The following is a 24,527-nucleotide window of genomic DNA, read 5'->3' as shown; positions in this document are numbered from 1 at the left end:
TTTTATATATTGCTGGATTCAATTTGATAATATTTTGTTAAAGATTTTTACATCTATATTGGTTATGTATATTGGTCTGTAGTTTCCTTTTTTTTTGGAAATTATTTGTCTGGTTTTCAAGTAAGGGTAAAGCTGATCTCATAAAATAAGTTGAGACATCTTCCTTTTACCTCTGTTTTTTGAAAAAGTTGGTGTTAAGATTGTATTAGTTCTTCTTAAATATATGATAGAATGAACCAGGGAGGCTCTCTGGGCCTAGAGTTTTCTTTGTGGGAAAGTTTTACAGATTCACAATTCTTAAATAGAAATAGTGCCATTTTTCTGGCCGGGCGCGGTGCCTCACACCTGTAATCCCAGCACTTTGGGAGGCCGAGGCAGATGGATCACGAGGTCAGGAGATCGAGACCACGGTGAAACCCTGTCTCTACTAAAAATACAAAAAAACTAGCCGGGCGTGGTGGCGGTGCCTGTAGTCCCAGCTACTAGGGAGGCTGAGGCAGGAGAATGGCGTGAACCCGGGAGGCGGAGCTTGCAGTGAGCTGAGATTGCGCCACTGCACTCCAGCCTGGGCGACAGAGCAAGACTCCGTCTCAAAAAAAAAAAAAGAAAAGAAATAGTGCCATTTTTCTATTTCTTCTTGAGTCACTTTCTGTAATTTAAGGAATTTGTTCATTTTACCTAATTTGTCAAAATTTTAGACATAAAGTTATTCATAATACTCCCTTCTTTTTCTAAAATAAACTTTCATTTTGAAATATTTTTAGATTTATGGAAAAGTTACAAAGATAGTACAAAGAAGACCCATATTCTCCTTACCCAGTTTCAGTTTCCCCTAAACAGGGGTGTCCAAGGGAGAGAATGCAGTCATGGGTTCTTAGTTTGTTTCTGGTCGGGCCAGCAAAGCCCCTTCCTCATCCCTCTTTTCCACTTATCACTAGAGAGAGAAACTAAAAGCTACGGCTTCAGGCTGCTAAAAGCCTAAAACAAAACAGAACAGCCACAACAACAAAGTGGGGTAGGTTGGACAAGCTTGCATATCTTAGATTACCACCATACATTGGTCAAAACTAAGAAACTAACAATGGCACATTGGTATTAACTAAACTCCAGACTTCATTGTGATTTCACCAGTTTTCCATTCATGTTATTTTTCTATCCCAGGATCCAACCCAGGATCCTACATTACATTTAGTTGTCATGTCTCCTTAGTGTCCTCTGGCTTAGAACAGTTTCTTTGTCTTTCCTTTGCTATGACCTTGACAATTGTGAGAAACGCTGGTCCGGTATTTTGTAGAACAGCAGTCCCCCAACCTTTTTGGCACCAGGGACCAGTTTTGTGGGAGACAATCTTTTCATGGACTAGTGGGATGGTGGGGAGGTGCAAGGGAGGATGGTTTTGGGATGCAACTGTTCCACCTCAGATGATCAGGCATTAGATTCTCATAAGGAGCACACAACCTACATCCCTTGCATACGCAGTTCACAACAGAGTTCACGCTCCTTTGAGAATCTAATGCCACTGCTGATCTGACAGGAGGTGGGGTGCTCAGGTGGTAATGCTCACTCGCTGCTTACCTCCTACTGTGTGGCTGGGTTCTGAACAGGCCATGAACTGGCATCAACCCGCAGACCAGGGGTTGGGGACCCCTCTTGTAGAATGTTCCCAAATTTGAGTCTCTCAGAAGTTTCTGCCATGATTAGAGTGGATTTTTGGAAAGAATACCACAGAGGTGAAGTATCCTCATTACATCACATCAGTGGTTATATGATATCCACATGACATCACTGGTGATGTTAAAATTGATCGTTTGGTTAAGGTAGTGTCTGCCAGTTTCTCCACTAAAGTTACTCCTTTTCTCTTTACACACACAGTTTTTTTTTAGGAATAAATACATTCTAGCCCACACCCAAGTAGGGTCAAGGGGCGATTAAGCTCCTTCTCCTGGATAGGACAGTATTTACAAGTATTATTTGGTATACTTCTATAAGGATGATCTGTTTCTTTGCCCCCAACTCTCTTTGGATTAGCGTTTGGCTGGCATATCTTTCCTATCCTTTTACTTTTAATCTATTTGACTCTTCATATTTAAAGTAGAATTCTTATAGAAAGCATACAACTGGGTCTTGCTTTTCTATATGATAACCTCTGTAAATTGGAGTGTCTACACAATGTATAGACACTATCATCTTGCTAACTTTTCTATTTGTTCCATCTGTTGTCATGTTTACTCTTTCCCCACAAAATGTTTTGGACCTTCAATATTGGCTTATTAGCTATATATATCTGTCTTATTTTTTCCTCCCTTAGTGTCCCGTGTAATGTTTATAATATAAATCTTTAACTTAATACAGTCTACCTTCAAATAACATTATTTTTTAATGCCAGTTTTTGTATAGAGGTAACATAACAACCTTTAAACAGAACACTTCTATTCTCCACGCACTACTGGTATTATTACCAGCAGAATATCTCCACTGGTATTATTTTTACTTTTAGAAATTAAAAATGAGAAAATAAGTTTCTTACATGTACCCATATATTTACTATTTCTGGTTCTTTTCACTTCATTACAGTTCAAATTTCCCTATAATATCATTTCCCACCCCCCGAAGAACTTCTTTTAACATTTATTGTAGAGCAGGTCAGCTGACAATGATTTCTCCTATTTTTTATCTGTTCGAAAAAGTCTTAGTTTTGCCTTCTTTTTTTTTTTTTTTGAGATAGATTCTCACTCTGTTTCCCAGGCTGGAGTACAGTGGCACAATCTCAGCTCACTGAAACCTCTGCCTCCTGGGTTCAAGCAATTCTCCCACCTCAGCCTCCTGAGTAGCTGGGATTACAGGTACCCACCATCATGCCCAGCTAATGTTTGTATTTTTGTAGATATGGGGTTTTACCACGTTGGCCAGGCTGGTCTTGAACTCCTGATCTCAGGTGATCTGCCTGCCTCAGTGCTTTCATTTTTGAAGGATAATTTCACTGGATATAGAATTCTGGGTTGATAAAAATTATCTTTCATTACTTTAAAAATGTCATTCCATTGTCTTCTGCCTTAAATGGTTTCTGGCAATAAGTCTACTATAATTACTTCTCATATCTTTTTCTCTCTGGCTAATTTAAGCTTTTCTTGGTTTTGAGCAATTAATCAAAATGTATCTTTGTGTGGTTTTGTTTGGGTCCATTGTGTTTCAAGTTTATTGAGCTTCTTGGAGCTCTGAGTATTATTTTATCAAAATTGAAAAAAAAATCCGCTATACTCTTTTAAAATATTTTTTCTAGTCTTTCCTCACCTTCCTTACCTTCTGGGACTCCAGTTGCAAGTATATTAGCCCTCTTGATATTATGCTATAGGGTCACTGAGTTTTGTTAACTTTTTCCAGTCTTTTTCCTTTCTTAGCTTTACACTGAGGAGTTTTTATTGATATATCTTCAAATTCACTGATGTTTTATTCAGTGGTATCTCATATCCTCTTAGTCCCATAAGTGATTTTTTTTTCATTCTACGTGTATTTGTTGCTTATAGATGTTCCCTTTCATTTTAAAATATCTTCCATTTCTCCCTTCATTTAATCAGGTCTTCCTTTAAATTCATGAACATATTTATAGTCTTCATAAAATCTACTTTAAAGTCTTTATCTGCTAGTTCTATCTTATCTGTCACTTCTGAGTCTGTTTCTATTGACTAATTTTCCTCTCGTTACGGGTGACATTTTCCTCATTCTCAACGTGTCTTGCACTTTTTAAATAAGATGTTAGATACTGTGAACGTTATGTTATCGAATATTGGATTTTGTTGCCTTCTTTTAAAGAGGGTTGAAGTTTATTTTGACACAAGGTTAGATTTATTGCACATCAGATTGATCTTTTAAAGACTTAATAAAAAAGAAATAGGTTTGTTTAAAACTTTTTATCAAAGTTTAACATGCACACATAAAAATGCACACATTGGTGCTCAGCTTGACGAATTCATCCCCATGTAACTGGCACTCACATTAAAATCCAGCACATTTTAGGACCCCTAAAGCCCTCTCTTATGCCTCTCAAAGCTTAATTTTAAGCTCTTTCAGGGTAGGGCTAAAATGATCTTTACTCTATAGCTAATTTAGATGTACTATCAAGTCATGCCCTACTGGTGTCTCTTATCATTGTCCTGAACGATCAACAAGATCTCTGACTCTGGTTGGTCAGAACTTGCAGGATTCCTAGACTTGTGTGAGCTCTGAGAACTGTTCATCTTATAGTCTCCTGTCAGGAGTTTTACCCTACATGTGGACAGATTAGTCTTCAGCAGGTTTGTTAATTCAGGTTTCTGGAGCTCTTTGGCTGATTAGCTCCCTCCTATCTGATACTCTCACCTGTAAATTTAAACCATCTCCTCTTCAAACTGTTCTTTAACCTTTCAGCTCCCCACGACTGTTGTGCTTTGCTGGGGATTCCCCTTCTAGTACCAGTATCCACAAAATGCCTCAAGGCAGAAAGCCAGTGGGATAGTAGGCCTCACCTCACTGGCTTCCTTTCACTCAGGGATAACAATCTTGTCTTGTCTGCTGTCCAACATGTGAAAACAGCTGTTTTCATATTTGCCCAGAGTTTTAATTGTTAATTGTGGGAGGATTAATCCAGTTCCAATTATTCTATAATGGTTGGAGAGCAGTGGTGCAATCACACAGCTCACTGCAAACTTGAATTCTTGGCCTCAAGCAATCCTTCTGCCTCAGACTCCCAAAATGCTGGGATTATAGGCATGAGCCACTATGTCTGGCCCAAAGCCCCTTTTAATAAAATTTCCAGCATAGATGCCATGTTTTACAATATTTCATCTACCATAATAACCCAATCCATATGTGCCTTCTATCCTTCCATCTATCTATTCAGTGGCTGCTAGATCCTTGGAAAACAAAGATGAATAAAACTCAATTACTGCTCCCCCAAAAAACTCACAAGTAAAAGGGAAATGGGTAATAAATCAGTACACTTAAACAAGGTACACAGGGGCTGTGGGGACAGAGAAAGATATGGTCAAATCTATGTGAAGGTCAGAAAAGATTCTGTGTGTGTACGTGTGTGTGTGTGTGTGTGTGTGTGTGTGTGTGTGTGTGTGTGATTAAATACTTGAGAGCAGGTCTTGAAGAGTAAGAGATTAATAGATGAGGTAAGACATTGGGACAAAAGAAATGCTGTACACAAAGTATGAAGTCATGAAACAACATGTAAATTTGGGACAACCGTTAACAGTTCTAAAAACCTGCAGTACAGAGTTTAAAGCAGGGAGGGGAGAGAAACACAGCTATGGAAAAACAAAAACAGGGGGATATCATGAAGGAGGCCTGAATGCCATGCTGATCATAATTCACATCCGTAATTCATCATCATCAGCTACTGTCGATTGTGCTGATAGATGTTTTAAATATATTATATATATTACATTTAATTCTCAAACAACCTTATATGGAAATTAAGGCTTAGAGAGCTGAAGTAATTTTGCCCAAGATCACACGGACATGAAGTGAGGAAGTCAGGATGTGAAAACAGGTCTGTTTGATTTCAAAGCCAACAAAGGGAAGTTGCCTTGAATCTCTAGGTAACGGGAAGTTATAGGAGAATTTTTTTGTCCTTAAATGTTTTTTTGAAAAATTACATTCACTGATGGAATAGTTTTAGGTAGGTGGGAAATGGAGTTTATGTTTTTAGAAAGGTCACCCTGGGGCATGAGGAGGAAAGATTGGAGGGATGAGGCTGGAGTCAATGAACCAGTCTTGAGTCTGCTGCTAATAATGCAGGAGGAAAATAAAAGCTTAGATTAGGTGGTGTTTAGGAGGGATGAGCAAGAGGATGTGGATTTACCAAATGCTTAAGAAGCAGAATCTGTCAGAGTAAACACACAGCTTTGGCAAAACGGGAGACTTTAAGGTCAATGATGGATAGGCTGATACACTAAAATTACCAGGTCCTATGCTAAATGCAGGGGACACAAAGACAGGCAGGGCTTGATTTCTCCTCTTGATAGCTCGTGTAGCATCACAGAATCAAAGCTGTGAATTCCACTGAAATACAATAAATACCTTACAGACCACATCCCCCCCATTACAATCTTCAGAATCCTTAATGAGAGGCCCAAGCTGGAAACCACTGCTACAGAACATTCTCAACCCTGTTACAAACCAGCTTGCATAGAGGAGGTCCCATTTGTGCAGGCTGAGACTGTCAGGACATGGAGGTTATTAACTGTCCTCCAACCTTGCCTGTAATTATCAGCAACAATTTTATTAAAAACAAATGCAGGTACCATTTCTTGAACACCGACAACATGCAAGCACTGTGCCAGGCATTTGATAATCATTACCATAACTGTTTGCCATAATAATCCTGAGAGCAGGCCTGGTACTCCTCTTTTAATGTGGAAAACTGAGGCTCAAAGAGGGAAAATAACTCACCCAAGTTACTTTGATTCCCCGAGGCTACCTTACTTGTCATTTAAAAGGCATCTTGGAATTTGCCATCTTCAGAAAGACTCCATTATCCTCCCCAAAATTTTGTTACTCTGTCTCCTGGGCCCTTCTGTGCCCGATTCCTATTTCCCTGTGGTCCCTATTATGCTACACTGTAATGGATATGTAATTGACATATCTGTTTCCCTTACTGACATACAGTCTTTGAAGATCTGCTTTCTCTTTGCTGCTCAGTGCCAGCACAGGGTCAGAGCAGTGCAGGTGGGACCAGTCAGTCCACTCCATGGTTTCTGAGCTGCCAGTCACTCATCTCATGCTGCCACAGGGCCCTTGGCCATTTCCTGCACCTGACAGACCTCAGGTTCACTTCCCACATTCACTAGGCAGTTGCCAGGTCCATGCCTAAGATATCCATGGCTTCAAGAGGTGCTCGTCCACTGAAGGGAAACAGGGATGGGAGCCTCACATTCCTTGGACCAAAAGAACTCAAATTATAGCTAGTAGGCCCTAGGGTACCAACCATGTACTCTGTCCTGACATGATTCTCACACCTTATAGGTCCTCCTGCCTGTCTCACACTTTAATTTTTCCTAAGTTCTGTCGTCTCTTGCTGCCTCAGAGGGAGGCGGGATACACAGAGTAGAGGCAGCACAGACTGGGGGTCCAATCTCAGCCGTGCCCCTAATCACCTACAGGATTTAAGGCAAGGCACATGCTCTCTGAGGTTCTCTCCTCTCTGTAGAAGGGAGAGATCACCTGTTCCACAGGGCTACAATACTGTCATTCAGGATGAATGACATCCTAAATGCAGAAGACACCTAGTAGGGCAAAGGGGCCACATGGGCTCTGTAGACCCACAGGGTTGAGTTCACACCTTGGCTCCACCTCTCTCTAGCTCTATGGGTCAAGCAGGAGTAAGGAAAAGACCATCCTCAGAGTGGCATGAAGAGTCAATGAGAGGTCAATGATGGGAGCTCAGTGCAATAAGCCAGTGAATGGCAGCCACTGCTGAATTATAAGTGGAGCACTGCTGTAGGGTACAAATGACTCCCCCAAAATCTCACAGTGAGTTAGGTGTAGAGAAGTTTGAAATACTGTTATGGCTGGGCACAGTGGCTCATGCTTGTAATCCCAGCAGTTTGGGAGGCTGAGATGGGCAGATTGCTTGAGCTCAGGAGTATGAGACCAGCCTGGGAAACACAGCAAGACTCTGTCTCTACAAAAAGTAGCTGGGCATGATGGCATGTGCCTATAGTCCCAGCTATTTGGGAGAATGAGGTAGGAGGATTGATTGAGCCCACGAGGCAGAGGCTGCAGTAAGCTAAGATAGCGCACCGCACTCCAGCCTGGGTGACAGAGCCAGATGCTGTTTCAAAAAAAAAAAAAAAAAAAAAAAAAAGGAAAGAAATTATCCTGCAAGACATTCATCAACAAACAGCAATCCTTTCAGACAGCTACCCACAGGGTGCCACTGGGGCTCCTGGCAGTGATGGTGCATCAATGCCCACCAGGTAAAACACTCCCCCGACCAGGACACATATGAGCACCACATGGCCAGGAACAACAACCCCTTTCACTCTGGAAGTCAGGATAATTCTACAGATCTTCTTGCAGGCAGAGCTACGGAGGTCAAAGCAGAAACGATAAAACCATGCTTGCTGGTGAGGCCCAATCCTCACCGGCATGGACAAGGGGAGAATGGGTCTACCTCACACAGCTGCCTACAGGGCTGCTCCAAGTAGCAACAGGAGATGGGTATATAGGCAGATGTTAGTGTGGCAAATGTGGCAGCCAATTACTTTTTGCTCAATAGAACCCACATTCTGTGTAGACCTGAGGCAACAAAGTGTGACGCAGAGGGTGCACAGCTACACTGAGAGCACTGGCACCTGATACTCTACTATGCAGGGAAAAGGCTATTTGATGATGGTCTAGGAAAAAAATGTAGGTTTGAAGTACCCCAAATTGTTCACACTGAAAACCCCACCAGCTGCCTTCTGTGGTGTTACTCGGAGGGAGCTGTCCTGATCTCTAGAGGTGGCAATGTGCTGGGGAGAGGTGGCGAGACCCTCAGAGGAGAGGTCTAGACACTAAGGTCGCTTCACAGTCTTTCTTATAAAAGTTCAAGAGCAAAATAGACTCAAAAAGTAAACCACCTTATAACTTTCTTTTTTTTTTTGAGATGGAGTCTTGCTCTGTCACCGAGACTGGAGGGCAGTGGAGCGATCTCAGCTCACTGCAACCTCCACCTCCCAGGTTCAAGCAATTCTCCTGCCTCAGCCTCCTGAGTAGTTGGGACTACAGGCACGTGCCACCACGCCCAGCTAATTTTTTGTATTTTTAGTAGAGACGGGGTTTCACCATGTTAGCCAGGATGGTCTCGCTCTCCTGAACTCATGATCCGCCACATCGGCCTCCCAAAGTGCTGGGATTACAGGCGTGGGCCCTAACTTTCTATCTTTTTTTTTCGAGACGGAGTCAGTCTCACTCTGTCACCCAGGCTGGAGTGCAGTGGCACAATCTCAGCTCAATGCAAGCTCCACCTCCCGGGTTCAAGTGATTCTCCTGCCTCAGCCTCCCGAGTAGCTGGGATTATAGGCATGAGCCACCATGCCTGGCTAATTTTTGTATTTTTAGTAGAGACGGGGTTTCACCATGTTGACCAGGCTGGTCTTGAACTCCTGACCTCAAGTGATCCACCCGCCTCGGCCTCCCAAAGTGCTGGGATTACAGGTGTGAGCCCCCGCGCCTGGTCACCTTCTAACTTTCTACACTGAGACAAAGGTTTCAATGGAGAAACAAACTGTAGTTCTCAGGTCACAGGAAAACCTTGGCTATTTCCTCTCCTTCCCCATGTCCCAAAGTCACGTTCATTTCTTTGCAGGAGCTCACAGAAGTTAGATCCTCGCGAGCTCAGATACCTACCACATCGTTTGGGAGGCTCTGGAGGTCATCGAAGGGGGTTTCCAGGGTGTTGGTGTCCACATTCAGGATCACGACATCATCCAGGGCCATGTTTCTGACTTTCTGCAAGGAGAAAAAAATCCAGAAGAGAAGGTCATTGAGGTGCCATCAAGACACACTTCCCCTGCCTTCTCTGGGGAAGAGGCACAGAGAAGAAAAGTGACATTTGCCAAAGTCTTACTCTGCAGCAGGCCCAATGGTAGGAGGTTCACATTTGTTAGCTCACTGAACTCTCATAAAATCTCTGTGAGCTTGCATGATTATCCCCAAGTACCAGGAGTGAAAAGGGTTCACAGAGGCTCAGTAACATGCCCCAGGTCACACAGCCAGAAAGTAAGAGGGATCATTACATCCCATCATCATTTTTCCCCTATACATTTAACAGACGCTGAGGTCAAAAGCTCTGGCCCCAGGAATGCTGATATATGGCTATGTTCTCGTGATATCCCCATTCAATCCAGCCCCCTAATTTAACAAAGGCTACTTGCCCATCTCTCTTTTGGATCCTGTCATTCTTGGGTATGGAATATTGTGTGTGGCCTACTGTTAACACTTCCCTTAAATGCCAAGTAGGAAGGTCACACTTTCAATTTGGTTCAATTTTCCACAGATATCCAGCTAGTAATGGCTCAGAAGCTCTGGCCATAAGCCATTATTCTATTGGCACAGTAATAGAAAAGATGAGGGAAACTCATGCCTACAAGGTTTTCATGATTGGTGACAGGAGAAGGGATGAACGGACAATATGGAGAAAAAAAGAATCCTCCCCGCAATCTGGCAGCAATTCCCCATAGCCTGTGTGAATCCAAGACAGGGTGTAGCCTGAGTTTCAAATTTTTAATCACACTACTTATCCACTACTAAGAATCCATCTTTGTGTTTCTCCTGCCTACCCGCCACTCCTGGTCCCATTCAATCCTCCCTCCCCATTACATATCAAGCACATTCCTTTTGAGTCAGAGGCTTTAGAACTATTGTCTTTATTTTATTTTGCATAGAAAGATCCTATCATTTGCTGTCTAAACTGGGATACATTTGGATGTGAAAGACCTCATCTTACACCAGGGCAACAGGCATACGATGGGACCTGTGGTCACTGCATACAAAGGATCAATTCCATTACTGGTCAACCTCTGAGCATGCTGCACATGGCTGTGCAGGTAGGCACTCCTCAGATGCCAACCACCTAAGCTAGGGCTGAAATCTGCCAACCCACGTGCCTGCTGAGTGGCACCAGTCGGGGAAAGGGGGCAGATGCCTTTTCCTAATTCACCCCAGAACACGGTGTAGGCTGGCAATGGAGGCAGACATCCAATGGCTGCTCAAGCTCCAGTTTCCAATGCCCTGGAAATGGACAAGTAGCATATACTAGAAGCTTCCTAGCTCTTGCTCTGTGCTTCACTCACCTTATTTCATTTAATTCTTACCAACCCCTGTAAAGTGGATGTTATTGCCCTCAATGTTGGAAATTTGAGGAAGATGAAGTTCAGCGCGCTGAGGTAAGAGGCAGAAGAAACCACAGGCCCGGCTGCCTCCCCAGGCCATGCTCTCTGCACTGCACCATCCACCTCCTCATCGTCAGACACCCACAGGGAGACTGACCTCCACATAGCCCTTGTCACTCTGAGCCCCAGCACCTCTCTGCCTCCCCTGTTGGGGTGTGGGCTCCTTCAGGGGCTCATCTGTGGCTCACCACTGCAAAATAATCAGCCCCTGACAACATGACTGACACCTGGTAAGTGCACATTAATATGGTTGACATTCACTCTCTTAAATCCCAGCCTCTAGGGCAGAACACGGTACCTAAGTAAACATTTCAAGATTCTTCCCAGCAGGAGGGTGGAGCCACGCTGGTCACAAGCCTCGTAGGGTTGAAAAAACACTCCCAGGCAGCAGAATCCTGGAACCTTTTCACTTAACACCATCAGAGCCTCCAACTCCTGCTATCCACTAACTTCTCCAGGCCTCTGGGGCTCATCCACAAACCTATCCATCAATTTCTAAGTGCTTACTATGGGCTGAGAACCACAGAGGAGGGACACAATTGCTGATGCAGGAGTTTATTCTTTCCTCCAAACCCCAACACCCATTATTACCTGCTGCCTTATTTATAGGGTAAAAAGATATTAGCGAATGGAGAACTTTGATCATATTAGGTTGGTACAAAAGTAATTGCAGTTTTTACCAAAGTAACGGCAGAGCGTAATTACTTTTGCACCAACCTAATGATACGAAAAACAAGTTCGTATTTTACAGCGCTTTTGTTATTTGAAGCATAATCTCCATTTTACACAGAAGAACGCTGAGATTCACAGGGGATTGTCCAGGACTCCCTAGCTGCCTCACTCTGCAACCCAACAGGCCAAATGCCCAGCAGTGTGCTAGCAGGAAGGTACCAAAATAGCATCAACAGCCCTCCTTTTCACTGATGTCACACCTCAGGCTCACAGAGCACTGCCACACAGATGCTTTCATTCCATCCATGGGGCTGGAGGTGAGATATCATTATCCCCATTTCATAGATGAGTAACTGAGGCTCCAAGAAGTAGCTTGCCCAAGGTGATGTGTCTACTAATTGGCTTTGTCTGTAAAATTAAAATGCTAACTGTGGCCACCCTACTTCTCTCACTTCCCCCAGGGCTGCTGTGATGAGAGCAAACACACCCATAATGCTGGCCACACAGTAGGATGTAATAAATAGTGGCTATTATTACTACTTTTATAATACACACAATAGCCACAGTCAGTCTGGAAGGCTGTAGTGGCAATGGCCTGAGGGCAAAAATCCTTGGGGCCCCTTCTTGCTTGGTCTCTCACTTCAAAGGCTGCCCACAGTCACAGGAAACAGAATCAGAGAAGGACTCATAACATCCTGAAGGACGCACCCGCCTCCAGGACAGAGCAGAGGGCTGTGCACCCCAGAATCAACTACTTTGCCTCCTCTGACCTTCCAAACAGCCCCAAACAGAAGGCAGCAGGAGATGATGGTCATTGGAGAGAAGCCTCCAGGGCTGAAAGGCCCCGTGAATGGGATGTTGATTCTGGACCAGAATCAGGCCTTGTTTCTGCGTTGCCACTGGGCCCCAGCAGCACAGACCAGCCCTTGTAGGCTCTCCACCGCTGGGCTGGAATAGGCTTTTGATTTCTTCCCACTCCTGGCTGGAGGACTTGCCGGTTAAGCTGTGTGGAGTGTTTACTTTTTCAACAATGGCAGTAGGCTGAAGAATAGGAAAAAACCTGGCCCCTTTTTCTAACTTAGCAGGCCAGGGTCCCCTTAGTAACCAAAATGCCCCAAGCACCAGGCTCCAGGCAGGAGCTGGGGCGGCAGAGTTTCCTCTTGAAGGACAATGCTGCCCTCCTGGTGGCAAGGCCTCTTCTAAAAGGGCTGGCGTGGACTCAAGGGCCTTCCTGAAGCTCACTGTTCCCAACGAAAGAATTGGAGCCCAGCTCGCCGGACAGTGCCCAGACCCCAAAGGATCAAGGCAACCAGGGGAATGAAGAAAGGCAAGAAACACTCAAACTGGGGGTGGGGACAGGAAGCGCGGATGAGGAAGGAAGCCAAACCATCGCCAGGTGCCAGAGCCTCTCATCTTAACCACGCCGTCAGTCAGGGACACTAGCATCTCCACATGGGAACCAAGTGGGGGTGCAGAGAGGTCAAACAAGCTGCCCAAAGTCAGAGCTAGGGAGCGGCAGTCGACTTTTGAACGCAGTCGGACCCCAAAGCTGACTTTCTTCTGAAGATAGCCCTAATCCGATCACTCAGACATCAGAATGAGTATCTATCTGTTCAGGACACAGTTATATTAACACGCTCAGAGTCTGCTTTGTCTTACATAAAATACTACTTTCCTTTTTATCATAAAAGATAGGATGGGTGCGGTGGCTCACGCCTGTAATCTCAGCACTTTGGGAGGCCGAGACGGGCAGATCATGAAGTCGGGAGATCGAGACCATCCTGGCTAACACGGTGAAACCCCATCTCTACGAAAAATACGGGCACCTGTAGTCCCAGCTACTCAGGAGGCTGAGGCAGGAGAATGGCATGAAATGGGAGGCAGAGCTTGCAGTGAGCCAAGATCGCTCCACTGCACTCCATCCTGGGTGACCAAGTGAGGCTCCATCTCAAAAAAAAAAAAAAAAAAAAAAAAAAATTATAGATGCCTACTATTAAAAAAATGGGAAAGGCCGGGTATGGTGTCTCATGCTTGTAATCTCAGCACTTTGGGAGGCTGAGGCAGGTGGATCACCTGAGGTCTGGAGTTCAAGACCAGCCTGGCCAACATTGCAAAACCCTGTCTCTACTAAAAATACAAAAAATTACCCAGGTGTGGTGGTGGGTGCATGTAATCCCAGTTACTTGGGAGGCTGAGGCAGGAGAATAGCTTGGACCTGGGAGGTGGAGGTTGCAGTGAGCTGAGATGGTGCCACTGCACTCCAGCCTGGGTGACAAGAGTGAAACTCTCTGTGTAAAAAAAAAAAAAAAGGGGGGAAAGACAGAAAAGTTTAAAGAAGAAAATTACAGTTACCCCAGTCCCTCCATTGGAGACAATGTTTTGGTCCATTTCCTTCCATATTCTCCCTTTCCTATGTGTTAAAGCAAAGTTGAAATAATTCTTTTTTTTTTTTTTTTTTTTTTTTTTTTTTTTAAGATGGAGTCTCACTCTGTTGCCAGGCTGGAGTGTAGTGGCATGATCTTGGCTCACTGCAACCTCTGCCTCCTGGGTTCAAGCTATTCTCATGCCTCTGCCTCCCGAGTAGCTGGGATTACAGGCATGCGCCACCACACCCAGCTAATTTTTGTATTTTTACTAGAGATGGGGTTTCACCATGTTGGCCAAAATGGTCTCGATCTCCTGACCTCGTGATCCACCCATCTCGGCCTCCCAAAGTGCTGGGATGGCAGGTGTGAGCCACTGTGTTTGGCCAGTTGAAATAATTCTTAACACTTCTGATTTTCTCCCTGATTCTGATATAAGCAGTGATCCACTTCATTAAGAACTTTGTGTAGATCATTACTAATTGTGACAGTGTATCCTACTACATGGAAACAAACTCAACTAAGCCCCTTTTGTGGGATGTTATTTCCACTTTTGAAGAAATTACTGTATATAATATTGTCATGAAATCTGTAGGCATAAAGCTTTGTGCTTTAGGATGCATTCCTAGAAGTGGAATTTAGTTTCCACTTCTTAAAAAGTGTCCCTCTCAAATTCGACTTTGAGAGAGATATCTTTACTTCCAATTATTTTAAAGTCATTTTATCCACAGCTTGTGTTTCCTACTATAAGTGAAGAAAAATCAGCAAAGACACGAGCAGATGTCAAAATAGTCCTCCAAAAACCCTACCCAATTAAAACACTTACTAGTACCGCGGCACACCGAGACAGCTCTCCGGTAGCTTGTCCCACCAACACATTCCCTCTCTTTTTAGTTACAGCATATGCCAAAGCTCCTGCCAGCTGCAAACCCTTCCCCCCACCAGACTCTATAGGCTTTTTCTCAGAATGAAAAAAAAAAAAAAAAAAACAAAAAAACTGACATGCACACTGGCTTTCCAAATGGCATTTCTTACATAGAGAAACGCACACAAAAAATGGCACTTTCCCATATATATTGTTAATGAAGAATGTCTTCTTCTTTCTGCTTTGTCACAGACAGTCTGAACTTGACCCCTGCCTTTCAGGCCAGGAAAGGAAAAACCCGTAGTATGGGGTGTGGTCAGGGGCAGCTGAGAGGACACCAGCTCTAGTATTTCACCTCTAGCTTGTCCCTGACCAGGGGGCTTACTGTAGGCAACTGACTTGACTGCATAAGTCCTCCAGGTTCTCACCTGTAGAATGGAGATCATACCACCACCTATCTCACGGAGTCGTGTGAGGCTTTGATAGGCTAATGTATGTAAAAGATTCAGCATAATTCCCAGAATGGCCCTAACAGGTGCTCATCAGTTCTCTTGCTTGCCTGTCCCCTCTCCTCCAATGGTTCCTAGACCTCAGCCATGCCTGGCTGGAGAGACTGAGGCAGCGGCAAGCCTCCCATGACCTGTGCTCCCCTACGGTTTATCTGCACAATTAGAATAACGTGTTGATGGTGAGTTACTTAGGTAGGTATCTGATTCCTTCCCTAGTCTACGGGCTTTTGGGGGTTGAGAATCAGATTTCTCTACTCTCAACTCCTACCCCAATATTTGCCCAAGAGCAGACAATTCATGAATGAATGAATGAATGAATGAATGAATGAATGAGAGGCGAGGCAGCAGAGCCTAGAGGTGAAGAACATAGATCCAAAGCCAGTCTGGGTTCCAATTAATCTCTACCATCCACCAGCTGTGCCAACTTGGGCATGTCACTTAATCTTTCTGTGCCTCAGTTGCCTCCTTGATAAACAGGGGATAACAGTACCTACCTCACAGACTTGTGAGGATTCAATGGGTTAATATTTTAAAGTACTTGGAGTAGTGCCTGGCACATGGGAAGTGCAAGATAAGTGTTTGTTAAATAAAAACACTTTTTTGTGTGTTTGTTAAATAAAAACAAATGATCTTTGAGGGTGATGAAAATATTCTATATCTTTATTGTGGTGGTTTCATGATCATATAAAACTGTCAAAATGCGTTGAACCATATACTTTAAATGGATGGGTTGTGATAAATATACCCCAATGAAGGTATTCATTGAACCATATACTTTAAATGGATGAGTTGTGATAAATTATACCTTAATGAAGTTGATAAACACATTAGCACTCTCTCCAGAACACAGAATAAAACCACAGCCAACCATACAAGGTAAGAGTGTGTGAACAATGGTGAATGAATGCCATGCTACAAGGCGACTCTCCCCAGGGCCACCCCTCAGTGTACATTCTGATCTGTGGCTGTGTTTGGCTCCCTGTCCCTTTCCTTTTTCGTCTAGTCCAGGATTTTTAACTTTTCAAGTCATGCCCTCTTAGGATAAACATAAAAAACCGATGTCCCTAGAGATTCTGATAGACTTCCCTATACAAAGGAGGGGGTCTGTTTAATAAACACTCTCTTTGGTTTCTTTCCTGTAGCCAAGATGGTGTTGAGCCTTACTTTCTAGAGTTGGTTGTATGAAAACAATGGGATTTCCTCCCTAAAATATAAAATAATATCAGCTACACTAATTAAAACCACACCAGCTGCCCACACAGATTGGGGTGGGGAGTGCCCTACCTGTCCAGGGAGGGAATTGGGCAGCTAGTGAGAAAAAGGTAGTACTTAGAAGCAAGCCACAAGATGAAGGGCAATGCTGTGCACTGGCAATGTCACCCAGGTGATCCGAAGAATGGCCAGGAGCGTGCAGCACTCAGCCGGCTTGGGAGTGCAGGGTTGGACATTGAGGAGCAGGGGCTCAGTTTTGCCTCTGCTCCTCCAACAGCTGTGCAGCAAAACAGGACACCCTTTCTAGGATGGAGGTTGTGTGGTTCAGGGAGGTGACACACATAGAGTAAACAGGCCAGCACTGGGTGAATCTTTTCTGCTGTCCTTAGACCAGGACCATCGCCAGGGCAGAGCTGTATCTTATTTGTCTCCAGTGCCCAGCACAGTGCCTGACACAAGGCAAGTGCTCATTAACTGGGGAATGAGAAATGACTGTGGCTAGATCCACTCTACTGGGAGGCCTGCCTGGCAGCAGATGTCAACGTAAGCCCGAATGGACAATGTCAGCTCAACAAAAGCAAATCAGAGTCTGCTCAAGGAAGTGCAATGGGAATAATAATAATGATGGCAATGATAACAATCATGTAAAATTAGCATGATTAATTAGTGTAGAATTAATTCACAGTGGACACAGAAAGCCAGATAGGAGTTAACACAGCGATTAAGACTGTGGGTCTGGAACAAGACAGCCAGATTCAAGTCTTGCTTCTGTACTGTGTAAAGGTCAGCAAATTCTTCACTTCTGAGCCTCAGTTTTCTTATCAATAAAATGGGGATAATACTGCACAGCTGTGTTGCGAGGATTTAGTGAGATAAGAGGTATGAAAAATTTAACACAATGTCTGATTGCAATAAGTGATCAATAAATGTGGGGCTATTAAAGGCAAGTTTCTATCCTTGCAATTTGCAAGTTGTGTCAATAAAATGGATTAGAGTTCTAAGACTAAGGATTTAAACAGCTGATTTTCAGAACAAAGGAAAATGTGAGTAAGTCTCTACTGTTATACTGTTGTGCTATTAAACATTAAACTGCCACCAAGCGATTGTTCTTTTCTTGGCTACGTCTCATATAAAAGTGCATTCTCTGGAGCCAGACTACCTGAGTCTGATTCCTAACTCTGCCAATGAAAACTGCGCTACCTTGGGCAAATTACTTAGACTTCCTGTGCCTCAGTTTCCCTAGCTGTATAATGAGATGAAAACAGCACTGACATCCAGGACAGTGGTCATCCTTGGGCTGGGGGGAAACTGACTAGAACAGGGTACAAGAGGAGTTTCTAGGGGACTGGTAATATTTTGTTTCAATATCTGGGTGGTGGTTACATGTATATGTCCACCTTGTAAAAACTCAACTAGCTGTACATTTAGTGGGTTTCTGTGTTGGTTTGGTTATTTTTTAATTTTTTATCTTTTTTGAGAGATGAGGTCTTGCTGTGTTGCCCAGGCTGGACTTGGACTCCTGGGCTCAAGTGATCCTCCTGCCTCAGCCTCCTGAGCAGCTGGCACTACAGGTGCATGCCACTGTGCCCCCCTTTGCCTGGCTTTAACTGTACATTTAGGAAGGGTGCATCTTTTCCTCACACTTCAAGAAAATGTTTACCAAAAAAAACCCCAAAAAACCAAAAAAACAAACAAAAAAAACACAATGGACTTCACCAGATTGTTTTGGAATTAAATGAGTTAATATATGTGTAATACCTAGGATAGTGTCTGGTATATCAGAAGCACTATATATGAGTTATTATAATAAAAAATCAAGATAGCAATAATTCTATAATAAAAGTGACTCAATTGAGACTCTATTTTACTGTTAGAAAATGTGTTTGTGAAGGCAGACAGCTCCAGGACACACACTGCTTCTCAGTCTGCACTGACTCCCTCCAGGGAAGGGCAAAGCCACAACACTGTTGGGGTCCTTCTGAGATGCCTTTGCAGTCCTGAGGAGGAGAATGAGTCAGGTAGATTGGGCTTGGGATTTTATCTTCCTCAATTCCTAGTTACAGGACCCAGGATAAATGATTTAATCCTAGCTGAACCTCAATTTCTTTATCCATAAAATGGGTCTATAACCACTCGTTACATAGGGTTGTGAGAGGATTAAGTAAAAAGTTCCCTTCTGGGGTGACGCCCAAAGCCGGTAAGCATCATCTACTCTCTTATGGCCAAGACAGCGCCCAAGGCAGCACCTCTGAGACCAGTAATGGGACTCCAAGCAAAGGAGAAGGGTCTAGGCTGGCTTCCTGCAAAGACACTTTGCTCTGAGAGGGCACAGCATCCTCACATGTTTATTATGACGCCTACAACGTGCTTTGCATTTGTTTAAACTAAGTCTGGTATAAGTTGATCCTTCTCTGAGAGGGGCATACTTGATGTGATTCCTGACATTATACTGTATGTCCCCTGTAAGTATGACTTCTTGGGAGTTTTTCTGTTTTTTTTTTTTTTTTTTTTTTAAAGGGAGAGAATATGGCTAAAATTAAACCAAAAATTACATCTTAGTAGCTCATTAATCAAAACTTTATTCTAAATGACTGTCTCTGGGTTCCAAGCAGCTGCCTTGATATGGTGTGGCTCTGTGTTCCCACCCAGATCTCATGCCCTGTTGTAATTCCCAGTGTTGGAGGAGGGGCCTGGGGGGAGATGACTGGATCATGGGGGCTGATTTCCCCCTTGCTGTTCTTGTGATGGTGAGTGAGTTCTCGCAAGATCTGGTTGTTTGACAGCGTGTAGCATTCCCGTCTCTCTCTCTTCCTCCTCCTGGCTATGTGGGATGTGGCAGCTTCCCCATCGCCTTCCACCATGATTGTAAGTTGCCTGAGGCCTCCCAGGCCATGCTTCCTGTACAGCCTGCAGAACTCTGAGCCAATTAAACCTCTTTATAAATTGCCCAGTCTCAGTTAGTTCTTTATAGCCGTGTGAGAATGGACTAATACATGCCTTTCTTCTCCAACTGCACTCCTATGGCTACATATCAGTCCAAGCCACGGCCAATGTTACAGAGGCCTGTGTGTATCAGGAACTGTATGACATGCTCTGCATCCATCATCTTACTGACACACGTAACAACAAAATTACAGTCACTAGCTGCTGTGTTCCTCCCACAGCCCGACTCTTTACATGTATCATTTAATGTAATCCCCATGAAGTCCCTGTGGAGAGAGAGGGATACTGAGGGTCAGAGAGGTAAAATAACTGGTCCGAAGTCACACGGCTAAGAAACACTTCTAGGCATTCAGAAGAACACCAATACCTTTGTTCCACTCAAGGCATGGCATTATTTGCTCTGACACATTGTTTCAATCAACAAACATACTGAGCAACTAATATAACAGACCTTTGTTAGGCATACCAGATGAATCAAGCCCTGAAGTATTTTGATGCCTGGCTCAGACACCACTAAAATTCCCAGGGAGGGGAGAGTTTCCCACAGAATCACACCTATTTGATGGATGACGAAAGAAGGCTAACGATTAAATAATTTGCCCGTGTTCTGACAACTGGATGCATCAGAGAAAGGATTTGAATCTGGGTTCCATGAGCCAGTGTTCTTTCCACTACACAGCATGCACAAAATGTGCCCAAATGCATGCGCATATATATGAGTACATAACAAAGAACAGCATGGGAAGCTGGTGGCCTCCTAGGAGGAAAGGAAAGAGAAATAAGAGGGAAAGTGGATAGGACAGGAAAGGAAAGGCAAACATTCAGGTATTCTAAACTCTTTATTCCCTCCTGAAATCTCAGATACACACAGAGGGAAGAGTGACATTTTCCTTCCCTTCCACAGGCCCCAAAGGTCATCGAGCTGCCAAGCAGTTGATGAACGTAGTGGCTTTTCTTTGGAGCCAAGAGTCACTGATTTGCTCCTTCCTGCTCCACAAAATTAAAAATCTAAGCCTGACAGTTCAGAGGAGCCCTGAAAACACCGCTGGAATTTCCCAGTGTGCTTTAAACAGAAACAGAAGCTTGGCAGAGGAGGGAAGTGGTGTAAGCACCTCCCAGGTCAGGCCAAATCCACCCCTCACAAGGTAATAGGCACTGACTCTCATTAACAAGTCCAGGGATTCTCAAGCCAGGTCAGCAAAGGGGCTTTTTCTCCAATGGCCCCTTTCCTGGCCATCGATCCACTGGGTGTTCATTCACTCACTCATTTGGTGCGTCACGTATGGAGCTGTCATTCATGTCAACTACGCTAGGTCTTAGGGACACAGAGACGATTAAACCGTGATCTCTGAACTCAAGGGGCTCCCTGCCTCTCCTCGTGGATGGGCTGTGGGTAGATCTGAGAAAGGGCACAGTAGTATGCAGCAGAAGAGACTTCTCTCCAGTGGACCATCCCCCACTCACCCACCAGCCCCATTCTCTCCCCTCTGTGGTCCTGGGCCCAGGCTGGGGTCCTGGCCTTTTCACTTACAAGCTAGGCAGCTTCAGGCAAGGCACTCAGCCTTCTCTAGCACCAGTTTTCCTTGCTGTGAGCCGGGATCATGCTCTTTACCTTTAGGGTTGTTGAAAAGATTGGGGGAGACACTGGGAACACGTCTTTCATACAGAGTCCACCATCGAGCAGATGCTCGGTCAGTGCCAGCTGGTCCACCTCTGGGAGCTGGGTTCTGCCAGTTCTTCTAGCAGGTCCACTCCAGAAATCCACCCCAACACAGAACCTCCATCCAGCCTGGCCTCTGCTCCGCCATCCAGAATGGAGGGGTGAGCCCACTCACACTCTGATCTGCTGGTGTTTTGTCTCAAACTGGAGCAGGCTTCCCACTGCTGCAGACTCAGTTTCCTCATGTGTAAAAAGAGGACAAGAAAGTGTCAACACCTTTCCCCACAGCTGCAAAGCACAAATATCGGATAAGATGGCACAGCATTCCATAAGATGAGAAGCATGGCCCAGACATAGCTCGCCACGTTACCGCCACCCACCAGATCCTGCTCTTCTAGAAAACCCTCCTGACTACTCCTATCCCCGCCTCAAGTTGTCATCTCTAAACCCCATGCCAAGCAGAGTGGACAACAGATTCTTTGACCCATAGTTAAAACTTGTTTAGTGAAGTTTCCTGTGCGCTATCACCTCCCCCTTAAAATAACTGCTTTAATCTTACGCTATTCACACACACTGTGGTAATGCTTACCACTGGTACCTGTGAAGCACTGCTGAGTTTTTAAATATACTGTATTTTATATTTACCTGTATTTTAGAATATATTATTTTAAAACATCCTCAAAGCAACCTCTTGAAATGAGCTTTATTATTCACATTTTACAGAAGAACAACCTGAAGCTCCAAGAGGTATAGTAACTTGCCCCAGATCCTAGAGTATCAGAGTTAAGATTTGAGCTTGGGACTGCCTGACCCCAAAGCCTGGTGCCTTTCTCCTCACTGTGCAGCCTACTCCACCTTCCAGGCACAGAGCTGGTGCTGAGCAAATACTGAGGACAGTGGCCACCTCCACACGTCTCTTGTGACCTCCCTGCACAGACTTACCAAAGTGCTGAAACACAGTGGCAAGCAAGCCCTAAAAGTAGGGCCAGCATAATAGTTTTGTTTTGTACACACTAAACTGTTTCACGCAATGAAATAACTGTGTTTGAATCCTGCTCCTTCTAATTATTAGCTGTGTGACTTTGGACAAGTTATTTAACCTCTCTGTGCCTATATTTCATCATCTGTAAAATAGGGGCCCCACTACCAGAGCACAGATGCATTATGAAAATTAAATAATGAGCATAAAGTGTCTGGCAGTAGTTCAAAATAGCATCCATCCACATTGAAACAATAGAACTTGAATTTAAGAGTTTCACTGGGAGTGTAAGCGGATGTTGATTGCCTAGTCCCCAAATGGTTTGGGGTCACCCTGCCATAAAATAGGACCTCATTCCTCCCATACAACCACCACTTGCCATCATTCATTCATCACTAAGAACCGCGAAGCCCGACTCCCATCTCCACCTGCCTTTTATTTGAAATGTCAATTTTTAAAGAGTGGAGAGGTTGGAAACCCAATTTAACAAGCACGCTGAAACATTGTTTATTGCCCCCATAAACATGGCTTAGTGAGAATTACGGACTTAATCAGAGTGAACTTATCTTGCGGTGAAAAGGAACACTTTAAATTTCAGAAATGGCACCTTCACTGTGAAAATCTCTTAACTTTTCAAACAAACTACAGGGGGTCTTAAACATATGGGCAGTAAAGGGGCAGCCATTACTTTGATTTGTCCTACCCAAGAGCCAAGGAGCCCATCACAGTCCTTAACAACTTTAAGATCTAGGAAAAATATTTGGAAAATCATATTCAGGAGACATGTCTCTAAAAGCACCCAAAAGGTCTGCGGAGTGAGAAGTGAGACCTATGCATGGCTGCTCTTGGGACTGCTGAAAAGGATGGGCCCTGCGGTCATTAGAACAGGGGCTATTTAATAAGCAGCAGCAGTGAGAAAGTGCACCCCTCCTCCTAAGATTAAACATTTAGCAATAGGTAATATTTTGCTGACCTGCTTTTCAGAAGAGAGGTGCTACACAATCTAAAAGGCTGCTAAATTGTTTGTGTGGGTCTTCTTTACTTATAAACCCCCCACCCTCCTGCCGAGGATGAGGTCCTGTGAACCCCAGCTTCCCAATCTGAGGCGTCATTAATGCTGCTCTGATCATTCCAGGGAAGGTTTTCATAAAGACGCCACCATCTTGCAGAGAACGTATCAGCCTGGCTGCCAGAGGCAGGAAAGGCAATAGATATAAAATTTTATTATTTCAATGCCCCAGTAGCAGCCAGGAGGACTTAATGAAATCGCTAAGATTTACAATCTGAAATAGTTATTGCACAGACAGATACGGTTAAGGGAGCTGAGCCCTCTGACCTTTCAACCCTTTGATCTTCACTCGGCAGGTGGCCTGGAGCCCCCTCCTGGGCATCTTCCCTCTCTTCCGACATGGCCAAACCTTGATGTGCAATAAGCCTGACCCTACACAGGTGACTCTCCCAGTGCTTATCACCAGCAGCTGCTGCTAATGGCACGACCAAAATCACTCTGAGGCAGGGAAGGGGAATACGCTGTGCAGTGTCCAAATGGTGCTGAAACAAGGCTCAATAACTCAGCCCCAAGTACAGTTGTGCAGCAGTGCATAATGATGTCATTACCCAAAACTGTCCTTAGAAAATGGAACTCTGATCTCCCCTGATTTATACTTTGAGTTGGGGGAAAAAAATCACCTTTTAAAACTCAATCACAAATCTCAAAAAATAAAATAAAATAAAATCAACCCCAAAGTCCCAAATGCATCTCTCAGAACTTCCCCAAAACCATGTGCAGCAAATTTATACCAGCGAAAATCTAAACAATTTTTGGAAACCTAAAATTGACTGTTTTCAGTTCCATGAAATTTCATTTAAAAAACCCCATATGCCAAAATGTCCAAATTCTCTTATTTTTAAAAATTGGGATGACATCCAAAAATCATAGCTATCTTTTTCTTTCTTTCTTTTTTTTTCCCCCTTCTTCTAAAGCTAGGGATGGGTAGTGTGCATATGTACTTATCAAGCTTCATAATTTAACCCATTCGGCCAGTACAAAATATTTGCAGTTCAATGCTGAAGAGGGAGGATATAAACGTATTACCACTGGATCTTTGGAAACAATTGACTCGTAGGCACCAAGGTTTAACAGACATTATATTTGGCTCAGGAAGTGTCCAGGAGTATAGGCATAGCTCCAGTCTGCACCTTTTAGCTTTTGTCAATATTTGGGTTTATGGAGGGAAGGATTTTAGGCAAGACACATAAACCACTCTCAGGGATGTTGATAACTTCCAACCACAAAACAAAACTTCAGTGCCACTGTTCATCATACTTCAGAAAAGCCCCCAGCCAATGCCTTTGTTTCTAAACAAACATAGAACGGTGGTCCCAAGCTCTACCTGCAAAGGCCT

The 24,527-nt window shown here is 44.0% G+C and overlaps 2 protein-coding genes across 11 annotated transcripts in view; one reads left to right on the top strand and one right to left on the bottom strand.

Annotated features, from left to right (window-relative positions):
- Nucleotides 1–24,527, top strand: part of NEK6 (NIMA related kinase 6) — a 984,684-nt gene that overhangs the window by 196,439 nt on the left and 763,718 nt on the right. The gene's annotated exons all lie outside the window — the stretch shown is intronic.
- The window catches only part of DENND1A (DENN domain containing 1A), a 547,088-nt gene that overhangs the window by 192,108 nt on the left and 330,453 nt on the right, over nt 1–24,527 (bottom strand). For all 10 annotated transcript variants that reach the window (XM_050760580.1, XM_050760581.1, XM_050760572.1 and 7 more), the window contains one exon: nt 9,376–9,477. In XM_050760580.1, coding sequence (XP_050616537.1) covers nt 9,376–9,477 — 102 coding nt within the window. The remainder of the gene's footprint in view (nt 1–9,375; nt 9,478–24,527) is intronic.

The sequence above is a fragment of the Macaca thibetana genome, chromosome 15 (genome assembly GCF_024542745.1).
Source record: "Macaca thibetana thibetana isolate TM-01 chromosome 15, ASM2454274v1, whole genome shotgun sequence".
NCBI classification, from domain to species: domain Eukaryota; kingdom Metazoa; phylum Chordata; class Mammalia; order Primates; family Cercopithecidae; genus Macaca; species Macaca thibetana.
This window is presented reverse-complemented; position numbering and strand designations above follow the sequence as displayed.